This window comes from Dipodomys spectabilis, unplaced genomic scaffold (assembly GCF_019054845.1).
Source record: "Dipodomys spectabilis isolate Male_0828 unplaced genomic scaffold, ASM1905484v1 ptg000371l, whole genome shotgun sequence".
NCBI classification, from domain to species: Eukaryota; Metazoa; Chordata; class Mammalia; order Rodentia; family Heteromyidae; genus Dipodomys; species Dipodomys spectabilis.
In genome coordinates this window covers 39,889-64,389 of record NW_024871048.1, presented here as the reverse complement: position 1 = coordinate 64,389, position 24,501 = coordinate 39,889, and the positions used below count along the sequence as shown (strand labels likewise).

The window sequence follows — 24,501 nt, the reverse complement described above, 5'->3', positions numbered from 1 at the left end:
GGGAGCCTACAGTCACAGAGCCCTTCCCAGAAGGCTGTGCACACCTCCCCTGGAGGTTACTCTGTTTGGGCGATGGGTGTGTCCATGGGGTGGGCCTCCCCCTGGCAGCCCCTGCCACGGCCTCCTGTGCCACGGCCGCCCGTGCCACGGCCGCCCTCACTCAGGGCAGACTGTTCCTGGAGTCTCCGAGGCCGGGGTTCTGCAGGGCCTCCCTGAGGACTGGCGTGCATGTCTGAACGGTCCCTGGCCTGCCCGTCCTCACCACACTGCCCACTGCCCGTACCCCCAGTCCCAAGCCACCCCACGCTGGGCGGCCTCCCCCCACAGTGCCAGCTGCTCAGCACCCAGGGAGCTGAGCCACGTCACAGACCGCCCGCACCTCGGCGATGAGGGCGGGAGCTGGAGCCTGGCAACTGGGTTGCTAGGCAACTCACTCCTGTCCTGCCTCCCTTCACAGCCCCAGGGCAGGCCTCTGTGCTGTGCCCAGAGCAGGCAGGCCGCAAAACACCACCACCAGCAGGGGCCTTCAAAGCCTCTCCTCCAGGCAGGCAGGACCCACCCTGATTTTCAAGTGGGAAGGAGTCTCCAGAGGCTGCTCCACTAGGTCTCTGAGAAGATTGAGGGTCAGATATCACCTTTCCTCCCGAGAATACCAGCACACAGGGCTCCCTCCTCCCTCCTTCCCATCTTCCCTCCCTCTTGCCTTCCTTCCCTCCTCCCTTTTACCCTCTCTCCTCTCCCTCCTTCCTTCCTTCTCCCTCCCCAAAGCTGTTTCTATTCTTTCACAGTGCTCATAGCAGTAAATCATTTTTTAATGTGGTTCTTTTCCTAAGAACACATTTTTTTTGTTTGTTTTAAGCAAGTGAACAGAGGCAACCGCGTTTCTGGAGCAAATTTCTTAAAACTGGAGGCAAGGCCCCAGAGAGGCCAGTGCACACAGGCAGAGGCTGCTCCGGCGGTGCTGTCTCCGGTGGAGCGGCCTCAGGTCTCCATGTCTGTGGGGGACGCCGCCGGTGGAGGTTCCGGCCCCCAGTGGCCCGTGCACGCCTCTGCATGGATGAGGGCACCCGTAGTTAATCACCAGACCTCCGCTGCACACAGCCCCTGCCCCCAGTGGGGGCTGCACAGTGCGTAAAGCAGCGCAGGCCCTGGTCGGAGGGCCCAGGAGGCTGTCCCCGCTCCGGCGTGAGCTCTGCCCCTCCTGCCCCCACCCTACCATCTCCCTGCCACAGAACACGCCGCCCCTCTCAGACAAGCTGCTTCTCCCTGGAGGATGAGGACCGCTGTCTCAACTGAGTGACTGACAGTTTGGAAAACCTGGCCACGTCTGACCCAAACCTCTAGTGATGGGATGGGAGTAGACGTGGGCATTGGGCACCGAGAGTCAGGCAGAGCCTCCGCCTCTGGCTTGTGCTCGGGGCCTCTCTGGCTCAGGGCCTCCCCCTCCGCATTGCGCCTGCTCTGCATTAGTAGGGTGGGCTGGCCAGAGGCCGTCTCCTCCCACTGCGCTGCCGGCCCGCTGCAGGACCTCCCTCTGTCCCTCACTCACCATCTTTACAGCCACCAGGGAGGCCCAGGCCTGGGATATGACCACGTGCCCACCACGCCTCTCCCTCCCCCCTGCCAGCGGTGCCTTTCCCTATCCAGTATGCACACGGCCCTCCCTGCCCGGCCCCACCCCGGGCTCAGCTCTTGCTGGCCCCTTCCCCTTCCCCTCCCCCTCTACCCCCCCCCCCCGAGGCCCTAGCCTGGCTCTGCCCCAAGCTGTCCCAGCCCCTCTCGTTCATCTGCACCGACAGCACACGCCCCACGCCTTGGCAGATCACTACAGGGCACCGTGCTGTGCCCTCTGGAGAACACGCATGCGCGGGGGAACGAGGAGAATGCCAACCATGGGCACAGGGCACCGTGACGTGGTGCTTGCCACGAGGTTGCCTGGACCAGGCGCGTCGCTGCAGAGCGGGCGTGCGGGCTCCTTGGGCACGGGCCTATCATGCAACACCCTCCGCTCCGGAGCTGCGCCGGCTCTGCGCCGTCACCAAAGCCTCTGCAGCCTAGCCAGGAAACAAAGGCAAGCCCACGCGGCGCTGACCATGACCCAGAGCCCTGCTAGACACCTGGCGGGCGGCCTCCACTTTCCTACCCCCACCTCCAGCCCAGCCTTGACCCAGACGCCAGGAGCCAAGCCTGGACCCGCACCTTAGTCTCACAGCTCACCGCCTTCTGCAGGAAGTAGCAGGAGCCCAGCACCCAGAACCACAAACAGCAATGTGGTGAGGAGAGGACTCCGTCACAGCACCTTAAAACCACAAACAACAGGAAACTCGGCTTACAGCACTACAGAACCACAAAGCAGGGACCCCGGCATCAACGCAATGACAGAACAGCTCGCAGCTCCGCTAAGCCCAAGGGGCGACCCTCAGTTACAGAGGACACAGGAGGCCCAGGGACCAAGCTGCAGTCGAATGACCGGTTCTGTGAACTCCAGCACCTCGCTTCCTATCCGACATCACTCCCCAGCCTGGCCCCAGGAGCTACCTTGCGGACAAGTAAAATACACATATGTGCACACACATGCACACACATGTGCATGCACACACACACACAGAGCCCCTGAACTCAGCTAGAAATCAGAACAGGACACCGCAGATGGAAGGAAAGAAGACCCTTTCCCTCGGCACTCCCCGGCCCTGCGGGAGAAGTCGTGGAGGAGTTCCTGATTACCATGAGCAACGCCAGGCCCAAGGCCTGAACTCGCGCCAGGCCCACAGGACAGGCCAGAGCTTAAGGAAGGCTGAGCAGGAGGGAGAGGAAGCGGAGGACAGGCGTGCCCAAGGCTCAGACAGGCCCAAGTGACAGCGGCCGTGCGGGAAGGCTCCAGGGACACTAGTGGCTCCCTGAGCCAGGGGCTTTACACCTGGGGTACGGGCCACTGCTCCTCAAGTTCTCAGGAGGGGCTTGGGGACACCTCTGCCCTGGGGACATCGAGCCTCCAGCACTCAGTCAGGAGCATGGTCATCTCCCACTGCTGCCCTCCTCCTGCTGCCCTCCTCCTCCTGCTGTCCTCCTCCTGCTGCTGTCCTCCTCCTGCTGTCCTCCTCCTGCTGTCCTCCTCCTCCTGCTGTCCTCCTCCTCCTGCTGTCCTCCTCCTGCTGTCCTCCTCCTCCTGCTGCTGTCCTCCTCCTGCTGTCCTCCTCCTCCTGCTGTCCTCCTCCTCCTGCTGCTGTCCTCCTCCTGCTGTCCTCCTCCTCCTGCTGTCCTCCTCCTGCTGTCCTCCTCCTCCTGCTGTCCTCCTCCTGCTGTCCTCCTCCTCCTGCTGTCCTCCTCCTGCTGTCCTCCTCCTCCTGCTGTCCTCCTCCTCCTGCTGTCCTCCTCCTGCTGTCCTCCTCCTCCTGCTGCTGTCCTCCTCCTGCTGTCCTCCTCCTCCTACTGTCCTCCTCCTCCTGCTGTCCTCCTCCTCCTGCTGTCCTCCTCCTCCTGCTGTCCTCCTCCTGCTGTCCTCCTCCTCCTGCTGTCCTCCTCCTCCTGCTGTCCTCCTCCTGCTGCTGTCCTCCTCCTCCTGCTGCTGTCCTCCTCCTGCTGTCCTCCTCCTGCTGCTGTCCTCCTACTGCTGTCCTCCTCCTGCTGTCCTCCTCCTCTTGCTGTCCTCCTCCTGCTGCTGTCCTCCTCCTGCTGCTGTCCTCCTCCTGCTGTCCTCCTCCTGCTGTCCTCCTCCTGCTGTCCTCCTCCTGCTGTCCTCCTCCTGCTGTCCTCCTCCTGCTGCTGCCCTCCTTCTGCTGCTGTCCTCCTCCTGCTGTCCTCCTCCTCCTGCTGTCCTCCTCCTGCTGCTGTCCTCCTCCTCCTGCTGTCCTCCTCCTGCTGCTGTCCTCCTCCTCCTGCTGTCCTCCTCCTGCTGCTGTCCTCCTCCTCCTGCTGTCCTCCTCCTGCTGCTGTCCTCCTCCTGCTGTCCTCCTCCTGCTGCTGTCCTCCTCCTGCTGTCCTCCTCCTGCTGTCCTCCTCCTGCTGCTGTCCTCCTCCTGCTGTCCTCCTCCTGCTGTCCTCCTCCTGCTGCTGTCCTCCTCCTGCTGTCCTCCTCCTGCTGTCCTCCTCCTGCTGTCCTCCTCCTGCTGTCCTCCTCCTGCTGCTGTCCTCCTCCTGCTGTCCTCCTCCTGCTGTCCTCCTCCTGCTGCTGCCCTCCTTCTGCTGCTGTCCTCCTGCTGCTGTCCTCCTCCTGCTGCTGTCCTCCTCCTGCTGCTGTCCTCCTCCTCCTGCTGTCCTCCTCCTCCTGCTGTCCTCCTCCTGCTGCTGTCCTCCTCCTCCTGCTGTCCTCCTCCTGCTGCTGTCCTCCTCCTCCTGCTGTCCTCCTCCTGCTGCTGTCCTCCTCCTGCTGCTGTCCTCCTCCTGCTGTCCTCCTCCTGCTGCTGTCCTCCTCCTGCTGTCCTCCTCCTGCTGCTGTCCTCCTCCTGCTGCTGTCCTCCTCCTGCTGTCCTCCTGCTGCTGTCCTCCTCCTGCTGTCCTCCTCCTGCTGCTGTCCTCCTCCTGCTGTCCTCCTCCTGCTGCTGTCCTCCTCCTGCTGCTGTCCTCCTCCTGCTGTCCTCCTCCTGCTGCTGTCCTCCTCCTGCTGTCCTCCTCCTGCTGTCCTCCTCCTGCTGCTGTCCTCCTCCTGCTGCTGTCCTCCTCCTGCTGCTGTCCTCCTCCTCCTGCTGTCCTCCTCCTGCTTTCCTCCTCCTCCTCCTGCTGCTGTCCTCCTCCTCCTGCTGTCCTCCTCCTGCTGTCCTCCTCCTGCTGCTGTCCTCCTCCTCCTGCTGTCCTCCTCCTGCTGTCCTCCTCCTGCTTTCCTCCTCCTCCTCCTGCTGCTGTCCTCCTCCTGCTGTCCTCCTCCTGGTGTCCTCCTCCTGCTGTCCTCCTCCTGCTGCTGTCCTCCTCCTCCTGCTGTCCTCCTCCTGCTGCTGTCCTCCTCCTGCTGCTGTCCTCCTCCTGCTTTCCTCCTCCTCCTCCTGCTGTCCTCCTCCTGCTGTCCTCCTCCTCCTGCTGTCCTCCTCCTGCTGCTGTCCTCCTCCTCCTGCTGTCCTCCTCCTGCTGTCCTCCTCCTGCTTTCCTCCTCCTCCTCCTGCTGTCCTCCTCCTGCTGCTGTCCTCCTCCTCCTGCTGTCCTCCTCCTGCTGTCCTCCTCCTGCTGTCCTCTTCCTGCTGTCCTCCTCCTGCTTTCCTCCTCCTCCTCCTGCTGCTGTCCTCCTCCTGCTGCTGTCCTCCTCCTGCTGTCCTCCTCCTGCTTTCCTCCTCCTCCTCCTGCTGTCCTCCTGCTGTCTGGCTGTGAGAAGGCTGAGACCGGGTCCCAGGGCGTCTCTGGGGCTTCGCTGCCGTCCATGCTGTGAGCCCCGGAGCTACTTCGCTGTCTCTCACTGTTCTTGGCCACCCCAGGCCACCGGTCAGCGGTCCGGTAGAGAGTACTTCCTGCCAGCCCGCTCTGGCCCTCACAGAGGGGCACCTTTGTGTTCCTTACATGATGGCTTGTTTCCTTCGTGTTCCTTCTTGTCCCTGGCCATGTGGCTGGGCCGTGGTGTCTTCCTGTGCCTCTAGACCATGCTTGTGCAGGCGGGCAGCTCTCCCCCCTGGAGCCCGGCTTTCTACCGCTCGTGGAGGAGAGCCAGCGGTGCAGGTCTCGTCCTGGCGTCTTCTCTTGTGCGACCACCCCGACAGCAGCTGCCGCAGTTGCTCCCACAGCCGCCGTCTGTCCTGTTCCACGTGCATCTTTGCTCACTCGGTCATTCCCCTGGCTTGCTCTTTGCTCCGGCCAGGGGCGCGGCTGCAGTGGCCGGCCTGCTGAGACGTGGCAGGGCTGCAGCCCTGGGGGCACGGGGTACCCGGCACCCACCCTGGGACCTTGCGCAGCAGAGTTTTTCTCTCCAAGACATCAGAGCAGGGACTGATGCACTTCCACACGCAGAGGAGAAAACGTGTCCCTCTGTCCTGTGCACACCACCCACACGTTCAGTCCTCTCTGAAAACCGTGGGCTTCCTCTCACACCGCTCCTTCCTTCCCCCCCCCACTCCTGACGGTCCCACACAGCTCCCCGACCCCAGGGTCTATCCTTGATACACTCTCTGCTCTGTGAAATTGGGAGGACAGAGGACAGCGGGGGCGGGGGGGCAGGCAGAGGGCACACGAACCCAGACAAGGATGGGCTCTGTGGGGACTGTGGACAGAGAGGTGTCCAGAGACCACCAAGGACAGCACTGTGGACAGAGCACAGGGGCACTGGGGGCCAGGCCTGTAATCCCCACATTCAGAAGACTGAGGCGGGAGGCCACTGAGGCCACAGAGCGAGGCTGACAGGCAGGAAGAGAGGCCCGCAGGGCCTTCGAGGAGACAGTAGCGCTAGCTGGAGAAATTTCCTTGCCTGTGAAATAAGGCTATCTGATGAATCTAGTTATAAGTCCTCTCCCAAAACTAAGGCTGGGAAATCCTTGTCAGGTTGAAACATAGACACTTACATACATTCATATATACATACATTCCTATATACATACATTCATTATACACATGCACACCACACACACAAACCACGCACATGCGCATGCGCACACACACACACACACACACACACACACACACACACACAACAGTATTTGAAATGAGTGGAAAAGACTTCACGGGGCAAAGGTAAAACATGCTTCTTGTTTTGTCTAAGAGACTGAAAGAGGAAAATACAACCTGCAAAAGAGGGGCAGCTGATGATGAAGGACCCAGAATGTGGGGTGCAGGAGGCCGGGGTGCAGAGGCGCAGAGGGTGAGGCCCATCCTCCCCCCGGCTAGGGCGACAAGGCCCCCCCGTGTGCTGCGGTGTACATGCCTGTAACCCCACACTGGGAGGCCGAGAATCTGAGGGATCTGGGCTCGTGAGAGTCAAAAACAAAAACCTTTTTTTAAGCTAAACTAATAAGCTTCCACAAACAGAGGGGGAAATAGAAGAGAAAATCAAGTAGAAAGCAACACTCAGCACAAAAACCACAGGACGGCACCCTCCAGCCCTCCCTGCCGCCCGCCGTCCAGGACCCCTGCCTGGCCCCGTGCGGGCTGAGCCGGAGCTGTGTGACCGAGCTGGCTCTGTGACAGAGCTCCCGCTGCACTAGCTGACCAGGACAGTTTGTCCCGTGAACGGTGGGAAGCACCCAAAGCCCCGGGGACTCCATCCACACATCTGTAAGGCCTCGTCTGAGCTGAGTGTGGAGCCAGCCAGGCCTGCTGTGTTCCTCCGCCCTCAGAGCCAGGCTGTGCGCGGTGTTTGCACGGTCACAGTGGTGCTGGTGTGGGTGTGTGAGTGGTCTGTGCATCCTCATGGCAGCGTGTGTGCATCGTCATGGTGCAGGTGTGTGCATGGTGGTGGTGGTACAGGCGTGTGAGTAGTGTGTGCATCATCGTGGTATAGGTGTGTACATGATTGCAGTGGTGGTGGTGCAGGTGTGTGAGCGGCGTGTGCATCGTCATGGTGCAGGTGTGTGAATGTGTGCGGTGGTCGTGGTGCAGGTGTGTGAGCAGTGTGTGCATCGTCGTGGTGCAGGTATATGAGCGGTGTGTGCATCGTGGTGGTGCAGGTGTGTGAGCGGCGTGTGCATCGTCATGGTGCAGGTGTGTGCATGGTTGTGCATGGTTGCGGTGGTGGTACAGGTGTGTGAGCGGTGTGTGCATCATCGTGGTGGTGTGTGCATTGCCATGGTGCAGGTGTGTGAATGGTTGTGGTGGTGGTGGTGCAGGTGTATGAGCAGTGTGCATCATCGTGGTGCAGGTGTGTGAATGGTTGCGGTGGTGGTGGTGCAGGTGTATAAGCAATGTGCATCATCGTGGTACAGGTGTGTACATGGTTGCAGTGGTTGTGGTGCAGGTGTGTGAGCAGTGTGTGCATCGTCATGGTGCAGGTGTGTGAATGGTTGCAGTGGTGGTGGTGCAGGTGTGTGAGCGGTGTGTGCATCGTCGTGGTGCAGGTGTGTGAGCAGCGTGTGCATCGTGGTGGTGCAGTGTGTACATGGTCGCAGTCGTGGTGCAGGTGTGTGAGAGGTGTGTAGTGATCCCGGCAGAGGTGTGTGGTCATGGTGGCGTGGGAGCGGCCTGTACTGGCTGCAGTAGGGGCAGGGAGGAGGTGGATGTGTGGATGTCCATCTGTCTTGAGTGCATCCATATTTTGGTGTTGCTGGGCACAATGCGGGAGTGGCCCCCACGAAGCCCTCCTCCCCCTGGCCCTGTGATCCACGGTCCTTCCCTGACTGGCCGCTCAGTGTGAAGCACATGGGACGTGTTCCCACGCGCCCTTGCACTCACGGGCGAGGGACAGTTCTGGCCGCGTGGGGTCGTGTTGTGTAGAGTACGTGTGGCTAGGTCCGCACCCCGCCGCGCTGGGGGAGTCTTTCCCTCCCCTGTCTGAGGGACCCCGGCCCTGGTCTCTGCCCATGTGTCACCAGCCGAAGGTGAGTACGGGTCCCCCCTCGGCCCGGCCTCGCCCAGCCCAGCGGCCAGCCCTCTGCACGTCGGAGCCGCGGCGGCCGCTCGGGCGGAGGTCAGGAATGTGGTGTCTGTCTTCTTGGCGCGCCGCACCAGTCACCTTTTGTATTTGTTTTCTTGCATGGGTCATCCGCGTCCAACTCAGTTGTGACGGCAGCCGCCGGCCTCTTGCTTAGCTGCCCCCTGCTGCTGGGCGTGCATGTGCTCCGGCAGCAGCCCCCATGGACGCACCCGTCCAGGGAATGGGACGTCAGGATGTGCTAGGTACGTGCTGCCACACTGACGGCCACCGCCCCGCGCCCGGTGCCCTCCGCCCACGCGGCGGGGTCACGGTGCTGGCACTGAGATTCCCCCGGGGACCCGGGGCCGGCGCGGTCCGCACAGATGACCTCTGAGTTCAGACTTGCAGCCCACATGCCTGGAATGTGAGAACCCGGACCGCACAGCCCGGTGCCGCCAGGAGCCACACGCGAGCTCCGCCGGCTCAGGAACAGGCCAGACCCACGGCGGCCCGCGCTCCCCTCCGTCCCACAGGGGCCCGCAGCCCTCACACCAGAGGCGGGGCGGCTCACACCCTCCGGGGACCTGGGTAGGACTGGGTCCACTCAGCGGGGTCAAAAGTCACCTGATGCTCACAGCAGATGCATGATTCCCTCAGTCAGAGTCACACGGCTACCTCTGATGGCTTGTGCGGAAAGCCTGTTGTGCTTGGGTGTGACAATACCACACGCATCTGGCCACGACACTTGTCCGTGTGCTGCGGAGCGAAGTTTGGGCCGACCCCATCTTCTGTGGTGGTTCCTTCCACCGAGTCCGGGAGCTGACGCTCTCCTGTTGCTCAGCGTGTTTGCCGCTCTGGTTCTGTGTTCTAGCATGGTCACACGCACACAGGCTTACTGTGGATGGCCACATGCCACACAGGCGTGCAGGTCTGGGGTCGAGCAGACCACACGCACACACCTGACAGCCCGGGCGTGTGGCCCCCTGAGCTGCTCACAGAAGTCCAGGGTGTTGAGCACGAATCGCTGGAGGACGCTTCCCCACACATCCCCGTGTCAGTGACAGCCAGGCACACACCTCAGCCGCTGCTGGGCCACTAGCAGCTGCTGCCCCGGACTCCACCAGCCGTGGGCCACTAGCAGCAGAGTCTGAACTGTGTCTGCATCACATTTCCTTAGTTCCCGGAGTCCTAAGTCACCAAGGGGAAAATAATTTTAAAACCACGGGAAGGAAATTTTCAAGTGTTTTTCATGTGTATCTTGAGCTTTAAGTGTCATTACAAGGGGGAAATACGTGGTAGCACAGAGGTGTTTTGCGTCTGCACATGACTGTGTCAGATAAAACCCTTTCACTGAGGGCTGCGGGTGCAGCCACTGTGGTCTTGAAGGGGAGGTTTCCCAACACCGGCTCCCTCAGAGCCCTCAGGTCTCAGGCAGCCGTGGCTGGGCCTGGCTCGGCAGTCCTCTGTGCCGTTCAGATTTCTCCCCGTGGAGCCCGCATATCCCTTCCCGATAGGACCCTGGAAGGAAGGGGTGGCGGCCGGGGCTGGCTCCCCAGGAGGGGGGGGCAGCCTGTCTCTCCGGAGGCTCAGGCATGACACGGCCTGTGCTGTCTCCATGGAGCAGGAGAGAAACTCCAGTTGTGCACGCCTAATTTCATGAAAAGAGAAAAATCACTATCTTACAGACTGGTAAACAACCTACAGGACGTTGCTTTTCCCTGATGTTTAGATAATATGTGGCCAGGAGACATACCTATTGCTTATAAGCAGGCTGTTTACCCTCTCTTTTGTGTTTTTAGTTTTTGTTGTTGGGTTTGAGGTTTTTTGGTCGGTCGTGGGGCTTGAACTCTGGGCCTGGGCGCTGTCCCTCAGCTCTTCGCTCAAGGCGAGCACTCCACCACTTGAGCCACAGCGCCACTTCCATTTTTTTCTGGTGGTTTATTGGAGATAAGAGTCTCACAGACATTCCTGCCTGGGCTGGCTTTGAACCATGATCCTTGGATCTCAGCCTCCTGAGTAGCTGGGATGACAGGCCTGAGCCACCGGCGCCCGGCTTTCCTTCTGTTTTGTAGAGACGTTGTTGGCACTCTACCATAAGAGTGAATGTGCCTTTTCCATCTTACTGTGCCCCCACCAACATGACCAAGACTCTTGTGAAATTAAAGAGACAGAGGCCAGAGCAAACCCTGACACGGGGGATCGAAACGGTGCATGCAGGGACAGAGGCTGACACGCGTGGCCACAGGGCTGCAGGCACACGCATGTGCCGTGACTGTAGAAGATACGCCTCCTGGCAGCCGCGTGCTGCTTGTACGAAGCAGCACTGGACTACCCCTCCCCTGCTCACACTGCTGCACGGACACGCTACGCGCTACACATGAGCCCTCGGCTCAGCTCCTCACACCGCTGCACACGCTACACGTGAGCCCTCGGCTCAGCTCCTCATACCACTGCACACGCTACACGTGAGCCCTCGGCTCAGCTCCTCACACCGCTGCACACGCTACACGTGAGCCCTCGGCTCAGCTCCTCACACTGCTGCACACGCTACACGCTATACGCTGAGCCCTCGGCTCAGCTCCTCACACCGCTGCACGCGCTACACGTGAGCGCTCGGCTCAGCTCCTCACACTGCTGCACATGCTACACGTGAGCCCTCGGCTCAGCTCCTCACACCGCTGCACACGCTACACGCTACACGTGAGCCCTCGGTTCAGCTCCTCACACCGCTGCACGTGCTACACGTGAGCGCTCAGCTCAGCTCCTCACACTGCTGCACACGCTACACATGAGCCCTCAGCTCAGCTCCTCACACTGCTGCACACGCTACACGCTACACGTGAGCCCTCGGCTCAGCTCCTCACACCGCTGCACACTACATGCTACACGCTGAGCCCTCGGCTCAGCTCCTCACACCGCTGCACACGCTACACGTGAGCCCTCAGCTCAGCTCCTCGCACTGCTGCACACGCTACACGCTACACGTGAGCCCTCAGCTCAGCTCCTCACACTGCTGCACACTACATGCTACACGCTACACGTGAGCCCTCGGCTCAGCTCCTCACACCGCTGCACACGCTACACGCTACATGCTGAGCCCTCAGCTCAGCTCCTCACACCGCTGCACACGCTACACGCTACACGTGAGCCCTCGGCTCAGCTCCTCACACCGCTGCACACGCTACATGCTACACGTGAGCCCTCGGCTCAGCTCCTCACACCGCGGCACACGCTACACGCCACATGCTGCGCCCTCAGCTCAGCTCCTCACACCGCTGCACATGCTACGCACTACACGTGAGCCCTCGGCTCAGCTCCTCACACTGCTATACACGCTACACGCTACATGTGAGCCCTCACCTCCAATTCCACTTTGTATAATTTCTTTTAAATTTTAAGGCACTAACTCAGTGTGGAGTTTTTTGTTTTATTTATACTTGTTGACATAGGGTTACCCCAAAACAAAGAAGAGTAAAAAAAGTCTGTTCAAGCAGCTCTCTGTGACATCCATCAGAGTCTGCAAAGTCCATCTGCCCGGCACCTGTTCATTACCCCATCCCCGTGTTTCCGTGCATCTCAGCCGCCAGCCCGTCAGCTTCTCCGAAGGCCAGCCTTGGAGGAGGCTCAGCGGAGCCTGGTCCAGGCCAAGCTCAGCCATGCCAGCAGTGTGTGCAGCTTTTGCTATAAGTCTTAAAACGAGCACTTGCCTCTCTCAGAACCAGACGTCTGTGCCACATCCAGATGCTGCCTGCTGTGCTGCCTGTGGGGTCTGCGGCATGGTACGGCTCTCTCTGGCCCGGTGGGTGTGAGAGGTCAGACTCACCCAGGCCCGGTCTGGGCCTGCCCCCGAGGCATCTTCCCAGCAGCCCTGGCGTGGCCCACTGCTCCGGGCAGCCCTGAAGACTCACAGTTCACCATGTTGTGTCCATCAAGAGCACAGGGGCTCATGCAACCCCTGCAAACCATGCCAGATGCATTCTGGACTCTTCCAGCAGTTTCTGGCTTAGGAAGTGGTCAGCCCGGCGTGGGTCCGCGGAAGCCCACCCCAGGCAGCTCCGGTCACTCTGCCAGAGAGCACTCCATCCACACAGTGTCATAGTTGGCACTTCTTACACCGTTTTGAGCATTGATTTAATCCTCAAGAAAGGTTTCCTTTCCTTGGACGAGGGAGAGAACATCGAGGAAATGTTTCTAAGACATTTTTACAAAGTTATCCAATAAGGCTTAGGCCAGTAGATAAACATTCCCATTTGCACTGTGTCCATTTGGGGTGGGATTTATAAAAGGGGGACCAAATGGTGCTGGGCAGAGGGTTTGCGTCCTCTGAGGACAGACAAGGTCCAGGCAGACCCGAGCGGTGTCGGCCAGTGCTCTGTCTTCCAGAGGTGTGCGACGCACAAGTCAATGGTTTTCTGATTACGCAGTTGATTCACAACATCAAATTAGCTTCTGCTGCTCAGGTACATCTGCTCCCTACCTAGCCACCCAGCGGTCAGCGGTGATTCTTACCAAAGTCAGTGCTTCTTTAGTAGTGATTAATGAAGGGCCTCAGACCCACAGCGGCAACAGAGACACCGCTGCCTGGCTGGAAAGGTCCCAGCCCAAGGTTAGAGCTCCCGTCTGGCTGCTGCTGACGGTTTTGTTCTTGTTCTTGTTAAGACTTTTCCTCTGAATCCACCTGCCATCCCAGTGAAGCACCGTTTAGAACCCTGTGCTGTGATTTTCCATCACCATTCTTGACCCATTTTCCCAGCTGGATGGCGCTGTGCATTGCCAAAATTATCTTCTCTTCACATTGCTTAATCAATCAAAGTAAACACGAAACAGAGATAAAGATCAAGGATATTTTTGCCTCAAATCTATCTGCAAGGCAGCAAGCATAGATTATTCATCGTTTCCTCTCTGTGTTTTTGCCCATAGTGCCTTTGGAGTAGAAAAGAGGGGAAGCCAATGCTTTGTTTAACACAACTTGACATCCTCGAAGACAGGAGCTTAGAATAGCCCAGGTGCTGTCGCTGGCAGTGGCTGTCAGGAAAGCCAGGGTCCTGGAGCAGCCGCCGTGGCCTCCGCACTTCTGCACTGAGAGCCAGCCCAGGGCTGTTTCCATGGAAACCCAGCCTGTCTCTTCTGCCGTTGCAAAACCCAAGCTGTGAGCACAGGCTGCCTCCAATTCCATCCACCCACGGGGCCTTGACTGTCCCGCGTGGGCCCCTCTTCGTGGGCCAGATGTGCTCCGTAGACAGGGCCGGTCCCACCCCGGCCAGTGAGCTCCCCGGTCACGCGAATCCTCATTCTTTCATGACTGCCGAAGTTTGTGGTTTTTCAACGTTGAGGTTCCTAAAAGCTGGGAAATTTATATGTCCATCTGAGGTTTTAAAAGATTCAACATCTTGAGAATCACGTAGAGATGAATGCCTGAGAGCTGAGGAGACAGCCGGCCTTGGAGCCGTCATTCACAGTCCAAGGCCGCCACCTAGCGACGAGACGTTGAAGAGCGACTCGGAGCAATCAGCAGCCTCGGCTCACCTGTGCCCGCAGTGAGGCCACGGGACGCACAGCTGGCAGCCCCACTCTTTCCCAGGATTCAGGGGAGAGCCTCTCCCCTGCTTCCGCCTCACAAATCCCTTCTAATCCAAGCACACGCTGGTGCAGCCGAGCAGCCCCACAGTCTCGGTGCCTGGCAGGCCCCAGAGCCAGGGTGCAGACCCATCTGCCCTGTTAGAAACCTGAAAATAAGAGCGACTCTTGAGAGAAAGAAAAACGTCTTTCCTGTGCTGTTTTTCCAACACAGAAAAAACAGAAAATGAATAAGATTGTGAGTTTTTTGGTTGTTTTCATGAAGGAGAATGACATTTAAACACCTCTTTTCTTACTAAATGATGAATTACACAAAACTGACTCCTTTTTATAGGTAGTAAAATCTGGTCCCCATTGCATTATTCTGGTTGTAATATCTCACCTTGAATCTGAGCAGCTCCACCCAAAAGAGGGCATGCAAAATGTGGTCTCCTATTAAAGTGAGTAAATTTCAAAGTCACCTTTAAGAGGTGCTTAAATTAGGAAGAGTTTAAGAATCATTTTCCTTGAACATAGGCTGGTAGAAACACATTTCCACACCAGACATTATGTTGGTGACAATGATAATAATACCCCCAAGTTTTTCTACCAGTAAGCATCCCGGCAGGGGCTGAACACCTGTGGCATCATTTGGAAAATCGGCTTCAGTCATGTAAGTTCTTATTTAGGAAGTACTGAGCTGTTGCCCACGTGGCCTTAGGACTGAAGTGTGAATGTCAGGAAACGGCACAGGACTGGGGCTCAGTTGCTGCTGGAAAACTAACGTTCCCTCTGCTCCCCAGCAAAATCCAGTCTCCCCGTCCTGGTGAGCGGAGCACCCACAGGAGCACACGGCCTCTTCCGCTCCCTTCCTTTCCTGTTTTTACCCTCCCATGGCTCGGGCCTCGTGTGGGACATGATAGGGAAGATACCAATATCTTCTGCTCTGAATCACATTCCCATTTTTAGGGCTGGTGGGAGGGAAATTAGAAAACTTCTGAACACTGAAAATGGCCTCAGTGTTTAACACACCCAAATATCCAACTCAACATTCTTATCCTTGTGATGTGTCCTAGGCCTGCTCCCTGCCTTGCTCCAGGACACTCGGCCTGGAGAGAGCCCAGAGCTGGAATGGGAGATCTTTGGAGGCTGCGGCCTTTGCCCTTTGCCCTTTGCCCGCCCCCCCCGTGCCCCCCCTCCCCCCCCCCCCCCCCCCCGCAGCAGCCCAGCCATTCAGGCTCTCCTGGGGTAGGAATTCAGAGAATGCATAGCTTACGCCTTAGTCCTAGGTGGTCATTTTACTCAATCACTTCACGCTGGTTATTGAGGAAGCCTCACTAATTTAAGTGAAAGATAATTTCTTTTCTGAATTTTGTCCCTTAATTTTTCCCCCTTTATTGTGGAAGAAAAGCAGTGAAAGAGCTCTGTGTTTGTGTCGTGCTTTCTGCTTCTTCCCCAATGGCATAGTTTAAAAGTTACTCGGAGGGCAGAGCGGCCGGGACTCTGTCTCCTGCGCCAGCCCTGGGGCGGCTGTGGTGAGAAGGTAGACCAGGCCCTGCTGTGCCCACGCAAGCGGGAGCCCCCGGCCTGGAGTCCGGGTCCTTCCACGTGGCCCTCACGTGGTGAACGGGAAGACTTCAGGGGTCCAGGGGCGATGAGTACATTTTCAGGCTGCTGGGCGCCGGGGGCCCCGGCTGGTCAGGGAGGGGAGGAGACGGCACAGCTTGGGAGTGGAAGATCTGTGCGACCGTACCCCAGCAGGGTGTGCATCTTCCATGTGCTAGCCTGCTTCATGTATGGACTGGTGTGAGCACACACCTGTGACAAACCTAAATAACAAGGGAAGGAAGTGGGTACTTGGAGGGGATGGGTATGCGGGGATCCACAGCCTCATGACCACGGACGCTAGACAGACGTCCCAGAGACCATGGAGTCTGAAGTAGCTGCAGAATTCAAGGCCCTGTGGCAAGGCCTTGTCGGGGAGGAAGCAGTGGTGTGCCTGGGGACTTCCCAGCTCAGCCAGCCTCTCTCAGCCACCAGGCTGAGCGGAAAGACTTGGCCTTTTGGAGAAGAGGAAAGCTAAATGCCCAGGATCCACACTCCCTCCAAGTAAGCTTCCCTGTCTGCATTTCTACTTCCAGGTGCCCTACGCCTGGCTGCGATGGCTCCGGACACATCACTGGCAACTACGCTTCTCATCGAAGGTGCGTATGGGGGCTCTTCTCGGAGTGGGTGCTGGAGCCAAGTTGGCTCCAGCAGGCTGAGAATCTGGATTCTAGCATCCTCCTCGAGCCGCTGTGCTCCTAGGACACCCCAGATGTCTTTCTGGGGCACTGGCACCCCCAGGGAAACACTTCTAGTCTTACAACAGGACTTCTCTCCAAATGGAAAGCGTGGAGGAGAAGGGTGACATCTCTGAGAGCAGCTATGGAGAGGCAGCCATTCCCAGTGGGGCTTATCCGTAGCATTAGGATCTGAGCCGCAGAGCTGCGCCGTGGTTATTCAAGGACACAAAGCCGAATGCTGCAGAAAGGGTTCCCTGTAACAACCCCAGCCTCCCAAAGCAAGGGAAGAGTCCAACGTAGACACGGAGGCGCCGCCGGGTGAGGAACGCCTCACCTCCTGCCATGTGGGGAGCGTTGTACAGACACCCTCTCCTGACGGCCCCGTGTTAGAAGAGACTGGAAAGGAACTCGTGGTGTAGTGAAGAGAGTATCTAAACGCTCGCTAAAGATGGCAAGCCTGGCTGTGCTCAAGGGAACCACTGGAGACAGGTTTGGGGACCTCTGCTCTCCAGCCTCCCCGTGAAGAAGGGAGGCCAGCCCACACTTGATTCCTCAAAGACAGCAAACAGGGCCTGCAAGCAAGGAGTGGGATTCAGACAGGAAAGGGAGGACAGGAGGGAGGGAGGGAGGGAGGGAGGAAGGAGGGAGGAGGGAGGGAGAAAGGGAAGGAGGGAGGGAGGGAGGAAGGGAAGGAGGGAGGGAGGGACGAAGAAAGGGAGGAAGGAAGGCAGGGAGAGAGGAAGAAAGAGAGGAAGGAAGGAAGAGAGAGAGGAAGGGCGGGAGAGAGGGAAGGCAAAAGGAAGGAAAGAAGGGAGGGAGGGAGGGAGGGAGGGAGGAATGGAGATGAGGGAGGGAGGGAGGGAGGGAAGAAGGGAGGGAGGAAGTATGGGAGGGAGGACGGGAGGGAGCTCAGTGAGGGTCAGAAGTCAGGAAACCTTGCTGTCCCGAGCACAGCCTGGCCGTGGAGACGTCTTGCCAGCCGTTTCCTGCCTGAGTGTCCAGATCTTGGCGCGGAGCTGGGGTGAGGTTGGGCCTGTCTGGATGCGGGCCACGAGCGCTTGGCCTTGGGGACGCACTGCTTGCTTCCTGTCCCCTGAAGTCCTGTCCAGTCACTCGGGAGCTCTGCTTGGACCATGTGCTGGTGTCAGGCAGAAGCGGTGTGTGTTGGGGAAGAGTACGGAAGGAATTGACTTGTGGCCAGCTCTGCGCAGTGGCCGGCCCAGGCTCTTGGCCACCGCAGGCCTTTGGGGGCCGATAATTCTCTGTGGCAGGGCCTGTCTTAGGCACCAGGGTCCACTATGCAGTTCCGGGGTCTCCATCCGCAGGCGGGGCTCGGGAGAGGCTGCCCCTGGGCCTCTGGGCACGCAGGACCCAGTGAGTCCAGTCCAAAAAGGGTTCCAGGGTAGATGACTATTTAGCTTATGGAACAGTAACACTTGAGATAACTATAAAAAGCCAAGCACATTCTGTACTGGTTTTTATTCTAATACCCTAGGAAATCAGTACCTCCATCCTCACACAGCTAGTGCTTGTAGCATTTTGTCAGTCTACACAGCTGGAAGTGGGTGTTGGAGGGCTCTGTCAAGTCCAGTGTCTGCTCCTCTCTTGACTTTTTTGGTGTCATAGAAGTTTAGTCATAAGGGAGTGTACATATTATAATTCATGTCTCTTAGGTGTTTTGGAGTGTTGTGATTTTGCATGGCATGATTGTGTTACTGGAATATATTTAGAGCTAGCCTTGGGGAGGGCTAGAAGGGGTCATAACTGAAGAGGCCAGCTAAAGCTGCGTTGGAAAACTCTCAGACAGCCATAAATGCAACACCGATGCAGGCTGAGGTGGGTGTGCATGTGCGTCCGCCCGTATGACACACGATCTGCACTGGACTGAGTGACCCGAGGATTGTAAATTTTATTTCGTTTGGGGCAAATATAGCCCTGCCGGGGTTTTGGCCTATAGGAGATAGAGTACATTGAAATATTGCTAATTCTGGCGTTCGATGCGGTTGGACACTTTGTTATGCAAACGCGTCACCTTCAGTCAACAGAAAGACAGGCCCAGGGTCGCCAGCAGAGGTCCGTGTGAATCGGCTGCGCAGAGCACACAGACGCCCTTCCCCAGGCCCGCTCCAGCGGCCCTGGCACGGCAGAGAATTTCCTGCCACGCTGGCACTCCTCCCGGGAGCTCGAGCTGGGCCCACACACTGCAGGAGCCACCTGGACCAGTCCACGCAGGCAGCAGTGCGTCGCCTGCTGAGCCCAGAGCCCTGCACCCCTGTGCACGCCGGTGAGGGGTGAGGTCCCAGAAGGCGCACCCCGGCCCCGGGGCCGCAGAGCCCTCTCCAGCCCTCCTGGTACCTAGAGCTCATGCCGCTCTGGACAAACGGTTGACCCACAGGACGCTTCTGATCCCGGACTGGGGCCGTGGAGGACGCAGGCTTGCTCTTCCTCGTGCCGGAGCTGTCCAGGCCCGCCAGGCCTGCCCTTCCTGCCCACCAAAGGTGAGCCCACTGCGTCTGACACCAAGGAGACTGAGACTCAGAAGTGAAGAAAAGCTGGAACTCAAGCCTGAGCTCTGCCTCCAGCTGGACCCTGAGCCCTTGGGGGCTACAAAGGGCGTTTCTTAATGATGGCGCAGCTTTCCATCTCCACCTCTGATCTGGAACTCCTCCCATGACTTTAACAAACATCTACGGAGTCTGTGACGTTTCCTGCGCTCCACCGGGCAGGGTTCCCCAGCGCCTGGTCCTCAGCAAAGCAGGGAGACGCCAGGCCACACACTTCAGCTCCGTCTCCAGCAGGCTTGCTGCCCGGCAGACGCAGGCAGCCCTACCTCTCCTCGGGCTGCTGTGCACATCTTTCCCCACCCTGCCTTGGGTCTTCTCTTTCCTCGTGGTCAGCGTGAACTCTCCAGGAATGCCCCCACGCAGAACCACTGCCCACTGGCCTTCCAACAGCACCACACACACACAGAACGGACCTCAAGGCCCTGGGCCAGGCTCCACAGCCACAAAGCTCCCAGCAAAGGCTGCCTGCTCCTGATGCCCATGCCTGGCTTCTGGCACAGCCTCAGAAACAGACCAGCCACAGAGCGCTTACTACCCGCACAGATTAGCCACAGAGCGCTTACCACCCGCACAGGAGACTAGCCACAGAGCACTTACTACCCCCACAGGAGATTAGCCACAGAGCGCTTACTACCCGCACAGGAGACTAGCCACAGAGCACTTACTACCCCCACAGGAGATTAGCCACAGAGCGCTTACCACCCCCACAGAAGACTAGCCACAGAGCGCTTACTACCCGCACAGGAGATTAGCCACAGAGCGCTTACTACCCGCACAGGAGACTAGCCACAGAGCGCTTACCACCCGCACAGAAGACCAGCCACAGAGCACTTACTACCCGCACAGGAGATTAGCCACAGAGCACTTACCACCTGCATAGGACACAAGCCACAGAGCGCTTACCACCTGCACAGGAGACTAGTCACAGAGCACTTACTACCCGCACAGGAGATTAGCCACAGAGCACTTACCACCTGCATAGGACACAAGCCACAGAGCGCTTACCACCTGCACAGAAGACCAGCCACAGAGCGCTTACTACCTGCACAGGAGACTAGTCACAGAGCACTTACTACCCGCACAGGAGATTAGCCACAGAGCGCTTACCACCCGCACAGGACACAAACCACAGAGCGCTTACTACCCGCACAGGACACAAGCCACAGAGCACTTACCACCCGCACAGGACACAAGCCACAGAGCACTTACTACCCGCACAGGACACAAGCCACAGAGCGCTTACCACCCGCACAGGAGACTAGCCACAGAGCACTTACCACCCGCACAGGACACAAGCCACAGAGCGCTTACCACCCGCACAGGACACAAGCCACAGAGCGCTTACCACCCGCACAGGACACAAGCCACAGAGTGCTTACTACCCGCACAGGACACAAGCCACAGAGCGCTTACCACCCGCACAGGACACAAGCCACAGAGCGCTTACCACCCGCACAGGACACAAGCCACAGAGCGCTTACTACCCGCACAGGACACAAGCCACAGAGCGCTTACCACCCGCACAGGAGACAAGCCACAGAGCGCTTACCACCCGCACAGGAGACAAGCCACAGAGCGCTTACTACCCGCACAGGACACAAGCCACAGAGCGCTTACTACCTGCACAGAAAACTAGCCACAGAGCCCTTACCACCCGCACAGAAGACTAGCCACAGAGCACTTACTACCCCCACAGGAGACTAGCTACAGAGCACTTACCACCCGCACAGATGACTAGACACAGAGCACTTACTACCTGCACAGGACACAAGCCACAGAGCGCTTACCACCCGCACAGGACACAAGCCACAGAGCACTTACTACCCGCACAGAAGACTAGCCACAGAGCGCTTACTACCCGCACAGGACACAAGCCACAGAGCGCTTACTACCCGCACAGGAGACCAGCCACAGAGCACTTACCACCCGCACAGGAGACTAGCCACAGAGCGCTTACTACCTGCACAGGAGACTAGCCACAGAGCGCTTACTACCTGCACAGGAGACTAGCCACCGAGCGCTGGCCGCCGGCACAGGAGACGGCCCACCGAGTGCTTGCCGCCGGCACAGGAGACGGCCCACCGAGCGCTGGCCACTGGCCAGCCTGCAGTAGCTTCTCACCATGTGCGTCCCCTCCTCAGGGTCACTGCTGTCCTACCTGCCCAGGAGACACAAAGGCAGGGAGCCCCCCTCCCCCGTCCTCTCTACCACTCCTCCTCCCGTCCTGGACCCTGTCCTGGGCTCCGTCTGAAAGTGGGCAGTCTCTCCTGTGTCCCTGGAAAATCCTAAGTCCTGTTGTAAGCAGACATCTTGGGACAATGAAACACCAGGCTTGAGACAGCCAGGAGACAGGAAAAGTCTTCATGACTAGGGTCTGCTGTTCACAGCCTGCATTGCATCCACCGCTCTGGGCCTGCTGTTCACAGCCTGCACTGCTGCGTCCACCGCTCTGGGCCTGCTGTTCACAGCCTGCATTGCATCCACCGCTCTGGGCCTGCTCACGGCCTGCACTGCTGCGTCCACCGCTCTGGGCCTGCTCACGGCCCGCGCTGCTGCGTCCACCACTCTGGGCCTGCTCACGGCCTGTACTGCGTCCACTGCTCTGTGCCTGTTCATAGCCTGCGCCGCTGCGTCCACCGCTCTGGGCCTGCTCACGGCCCGTGCTGCTGCATCCACCACTCTGGGCCTGCTCACGGCCCGTGCTGCCTCTGCCCTCTGCCCATGTTGACGGCCAGCCCAGAAGCATTGCCGGCCTGTGCATGTGAGTCCTCTGCGGGGCATAGAAGCCGGCCTCCGGCCTCCGGCCTCCAGCTCCCGCAGCTTCTCCTCACCCCATCTGGAGCTGTGGGCCACCAAGGCCCCAGGCTGTCTCTCACCCACAGACGGCAGGTGTCCCAGACACTTAGCGCTGTCTATGGTGGACACCGCCACTAAAGGTCCTAACTGGCCTTACGTCAGCTCCAGGGTTGTGTGACGTCACCCCACAAACAGCAGCGCTCGAGCGGCCAGAGGCTGGGAGGCAGAGGCCCATGAGCTCGGGTCTCCTGGAAGGCGGGAGCACAACAAGGATTCGCATGTCTCCCAGCTGTGGGGGCCAGGCAGAGGGGCTGCACTGTGGTGTCTGACCACGGGTCACAGATCACAGCGCTGCCATGTCTAATCCCTGACCACGGGTCACAGATCACAGCGCTGCCATGTCTAATCCCTGACCACGGGTCACAGATCACAGCGCTGCCATGTCTAATCCCTGACCACGGGTCACAGATCACAGCGCTGCCATGTCTAATCCCTGACCACAGATCACAGATCACAGTGTAATCCCTGACCTCAGGTCACAGATCACAGTGTAATCCCTGACCTCAGGTCACAGATCACAGTGTAATCCCTGACCTCAGGTCACAGATCACAGTGTAATCCCTGACCACAGATCACAGATCACAGTGTAATCCCTGACCTCAGGTCACAGATCACAGTGTAATCCCTGACCACAGATCACAGATCACAGTGCTACCATGTCTAATCCCAGACCACAGGTCACAGATCACAGTGTAATCCCTGACCTCAGGTCACAGATCACAGTGTAATCCCTGACCATAGGTCACAGATCACAGTGTAATCCCTGACCACAGGTCACAGATCACAGTGTAATCCCTGACCATAGGTCACAGATCACAGTGTAATCCCTGACCACAGATCACAGATCACAGTGCTACCATGTCTAATCCCAGACCACAGGTCACAGATCACAGTGTAATCCCAGACCACAGGTCACAGATCACAGTGTAATCCCAGACCACAGGTCACAGATCACAGTGTAATCCCTGACCACAGGTCACAGATCACAGTGTAATCCCTGACCATAGGTCACAGATCACAGTGTAATCCCTGACCACGGGTCACAGATCACAGTGCTACCATGTCTAATCCCAGACCACAGGTCACAGATCACAGTGTAATCCCAGACCACAGGTCACAGATCACAGTGTAATCCCAGACCACAGGTCACAGATCACAGTGCTGCGGTGTCTAATCCCTGACCACAGGTCACAGATCACAGCACTGCAGTGTCTAACCCCTGACCTCAGGTCACAGATCACAGTGTAATCCCAGACCACAGGTCACAGATCACAGTGTAATCCCAGACCACAGGTCACAGATCACAGTGCTGCGGTGTCTAATCCCTGACCACAGGTCACAGATCACAGCACTGCAGTGTCTAACCCCTGACCTCAGGTCACAGATCACAGTGTAATCCCAGACCACAGGTCACAGATCACAGTGTAATCCCAGACCACAGGTCACAGATCACAGTGCTGCGGTGTCTAATCCCTGACCACAGGTCACAGATCACAGCACTGCAGTGTCTAATCCCTGACCTCAGGTCACAGATCACAGTGTAATCCCAGACCACAGGTCACAGATCACAGTGTAATCCCAGACCACAGGTCACAGATCACAGTGCTGGGGTGTCTAATCCCTGACCACAGGTCACAGATCACAGTGCTGCGGTGTCTAATCCCTGACCTCAGGTCACAGAAGCAGCCCTCTCCCACTGGGGACCTGAACTTATGAAAGTGACTCCATTTTGACTTTTACCCTGGAGTACTGGGGTCTGCTGCAGGAACAGCCATAAACACCAATACTCTGAACACCGAGTGACCTCTGTAACATCCTCATGACACCGAGTGACCTCTGTAACGTCCTCATGACACCGAGTGACCTCTGTAACGTCCTCCAACACCGAGTGACCTCTGTAACGTCCTCCAACACCGAGTGACCTCTGTAACGTCCTCCAACACCGAGTGACCTCTGTAACGTCCTCAGTGAGTCGAGCACCTACATCTCACGTGAAAATGTAGATACATACTGGGACCGTACATGAAAACAGTGAACTGTGGCCAGCAGTGTCTCTTTGGGAAATCTGGGATCATTCCAAATGTCCACACAGAATTCTAGAAACCGAGTACATCCCCCAGCTGTTTATCCACCAGACGCTAGGAAAGTGTGGCGTCTCAGAGTACCCCTGCCTCCACAGATGACCACTGGAGGGCAGGGCAGGAAAGCAAACAAGTGTGTTGAAAAAGGCTGGGGCCAGGCTGGGAAGGTGGCTCAGTGGTAGAGCGCTCGCCTAGCATGCATGAAGCCCTGGGTTCAAGTCCTCAGTACCACATATGCAGAAAAAGCTGGAAGTGGGGCTGTGGCTCACCTCACGTGGGAGAGCACTAGCTTTGAGCCAAAGAAGCTCAGGGACAACGCCCAGGCCCTGAGTTCAAGACCCAGGACTGGCGAGGAAAAACAAAAAGAAAAAGGCTGGGGCCTACAACAGAGGCGAGTGGAGAGAGAAGGGGGGAGGGGAGGAGGCCGCGAGTCACAGAGGAAATAGAGATGGACCCTGGTGCTGATAGGAGCCTCACACGGGGCCGTGAGCTCCAGCGGGCAGGAACCTCTCTCTCGCCCCTAGAGCACAGAACCTGGACACCCCCAGAGCCGCCAGGACAGAACAGGCCACTTCCTGGGGGGCTCAAACCTGGGGCCGTGGTGGACCTGTCAGGCCGCTGCCTTGTCATTTTAGCACCATGTTCTCAGAAGGCGCACCTCTGCCAGCAGCAGAAAGGACTCT

The 24,501-nt window shown here is 58.4% G+C and overlaps 1 protein-coding gene across 5 annotated transcripts in view; it reads left to right on the top strand.

Annotated features, from left to right (window-relative positions):
- Nucleotides 1–24,501, top strand: part of Myt1l (myelin transcription factor 1 like) — a 167,006-nt gene that overhangs the window by 119,978 nt on the left and 22,527 nt on the right. For all 5 annotated transcript variants that reach the window (XM_042666938.1, XM_042666936.1, XM_042666935.1 and 2 more), the window contains one exon: nucleotides 16,174–16,236. In XM_042666938.1, coding sequence (XP_042522872.1) covers nucleotides 16,174–16,236 — 63 coding nt within the window. The remainder of the gene's footprint in view (nucleotides 1–16,173; nucleotides 16,237–24,501) is intronic.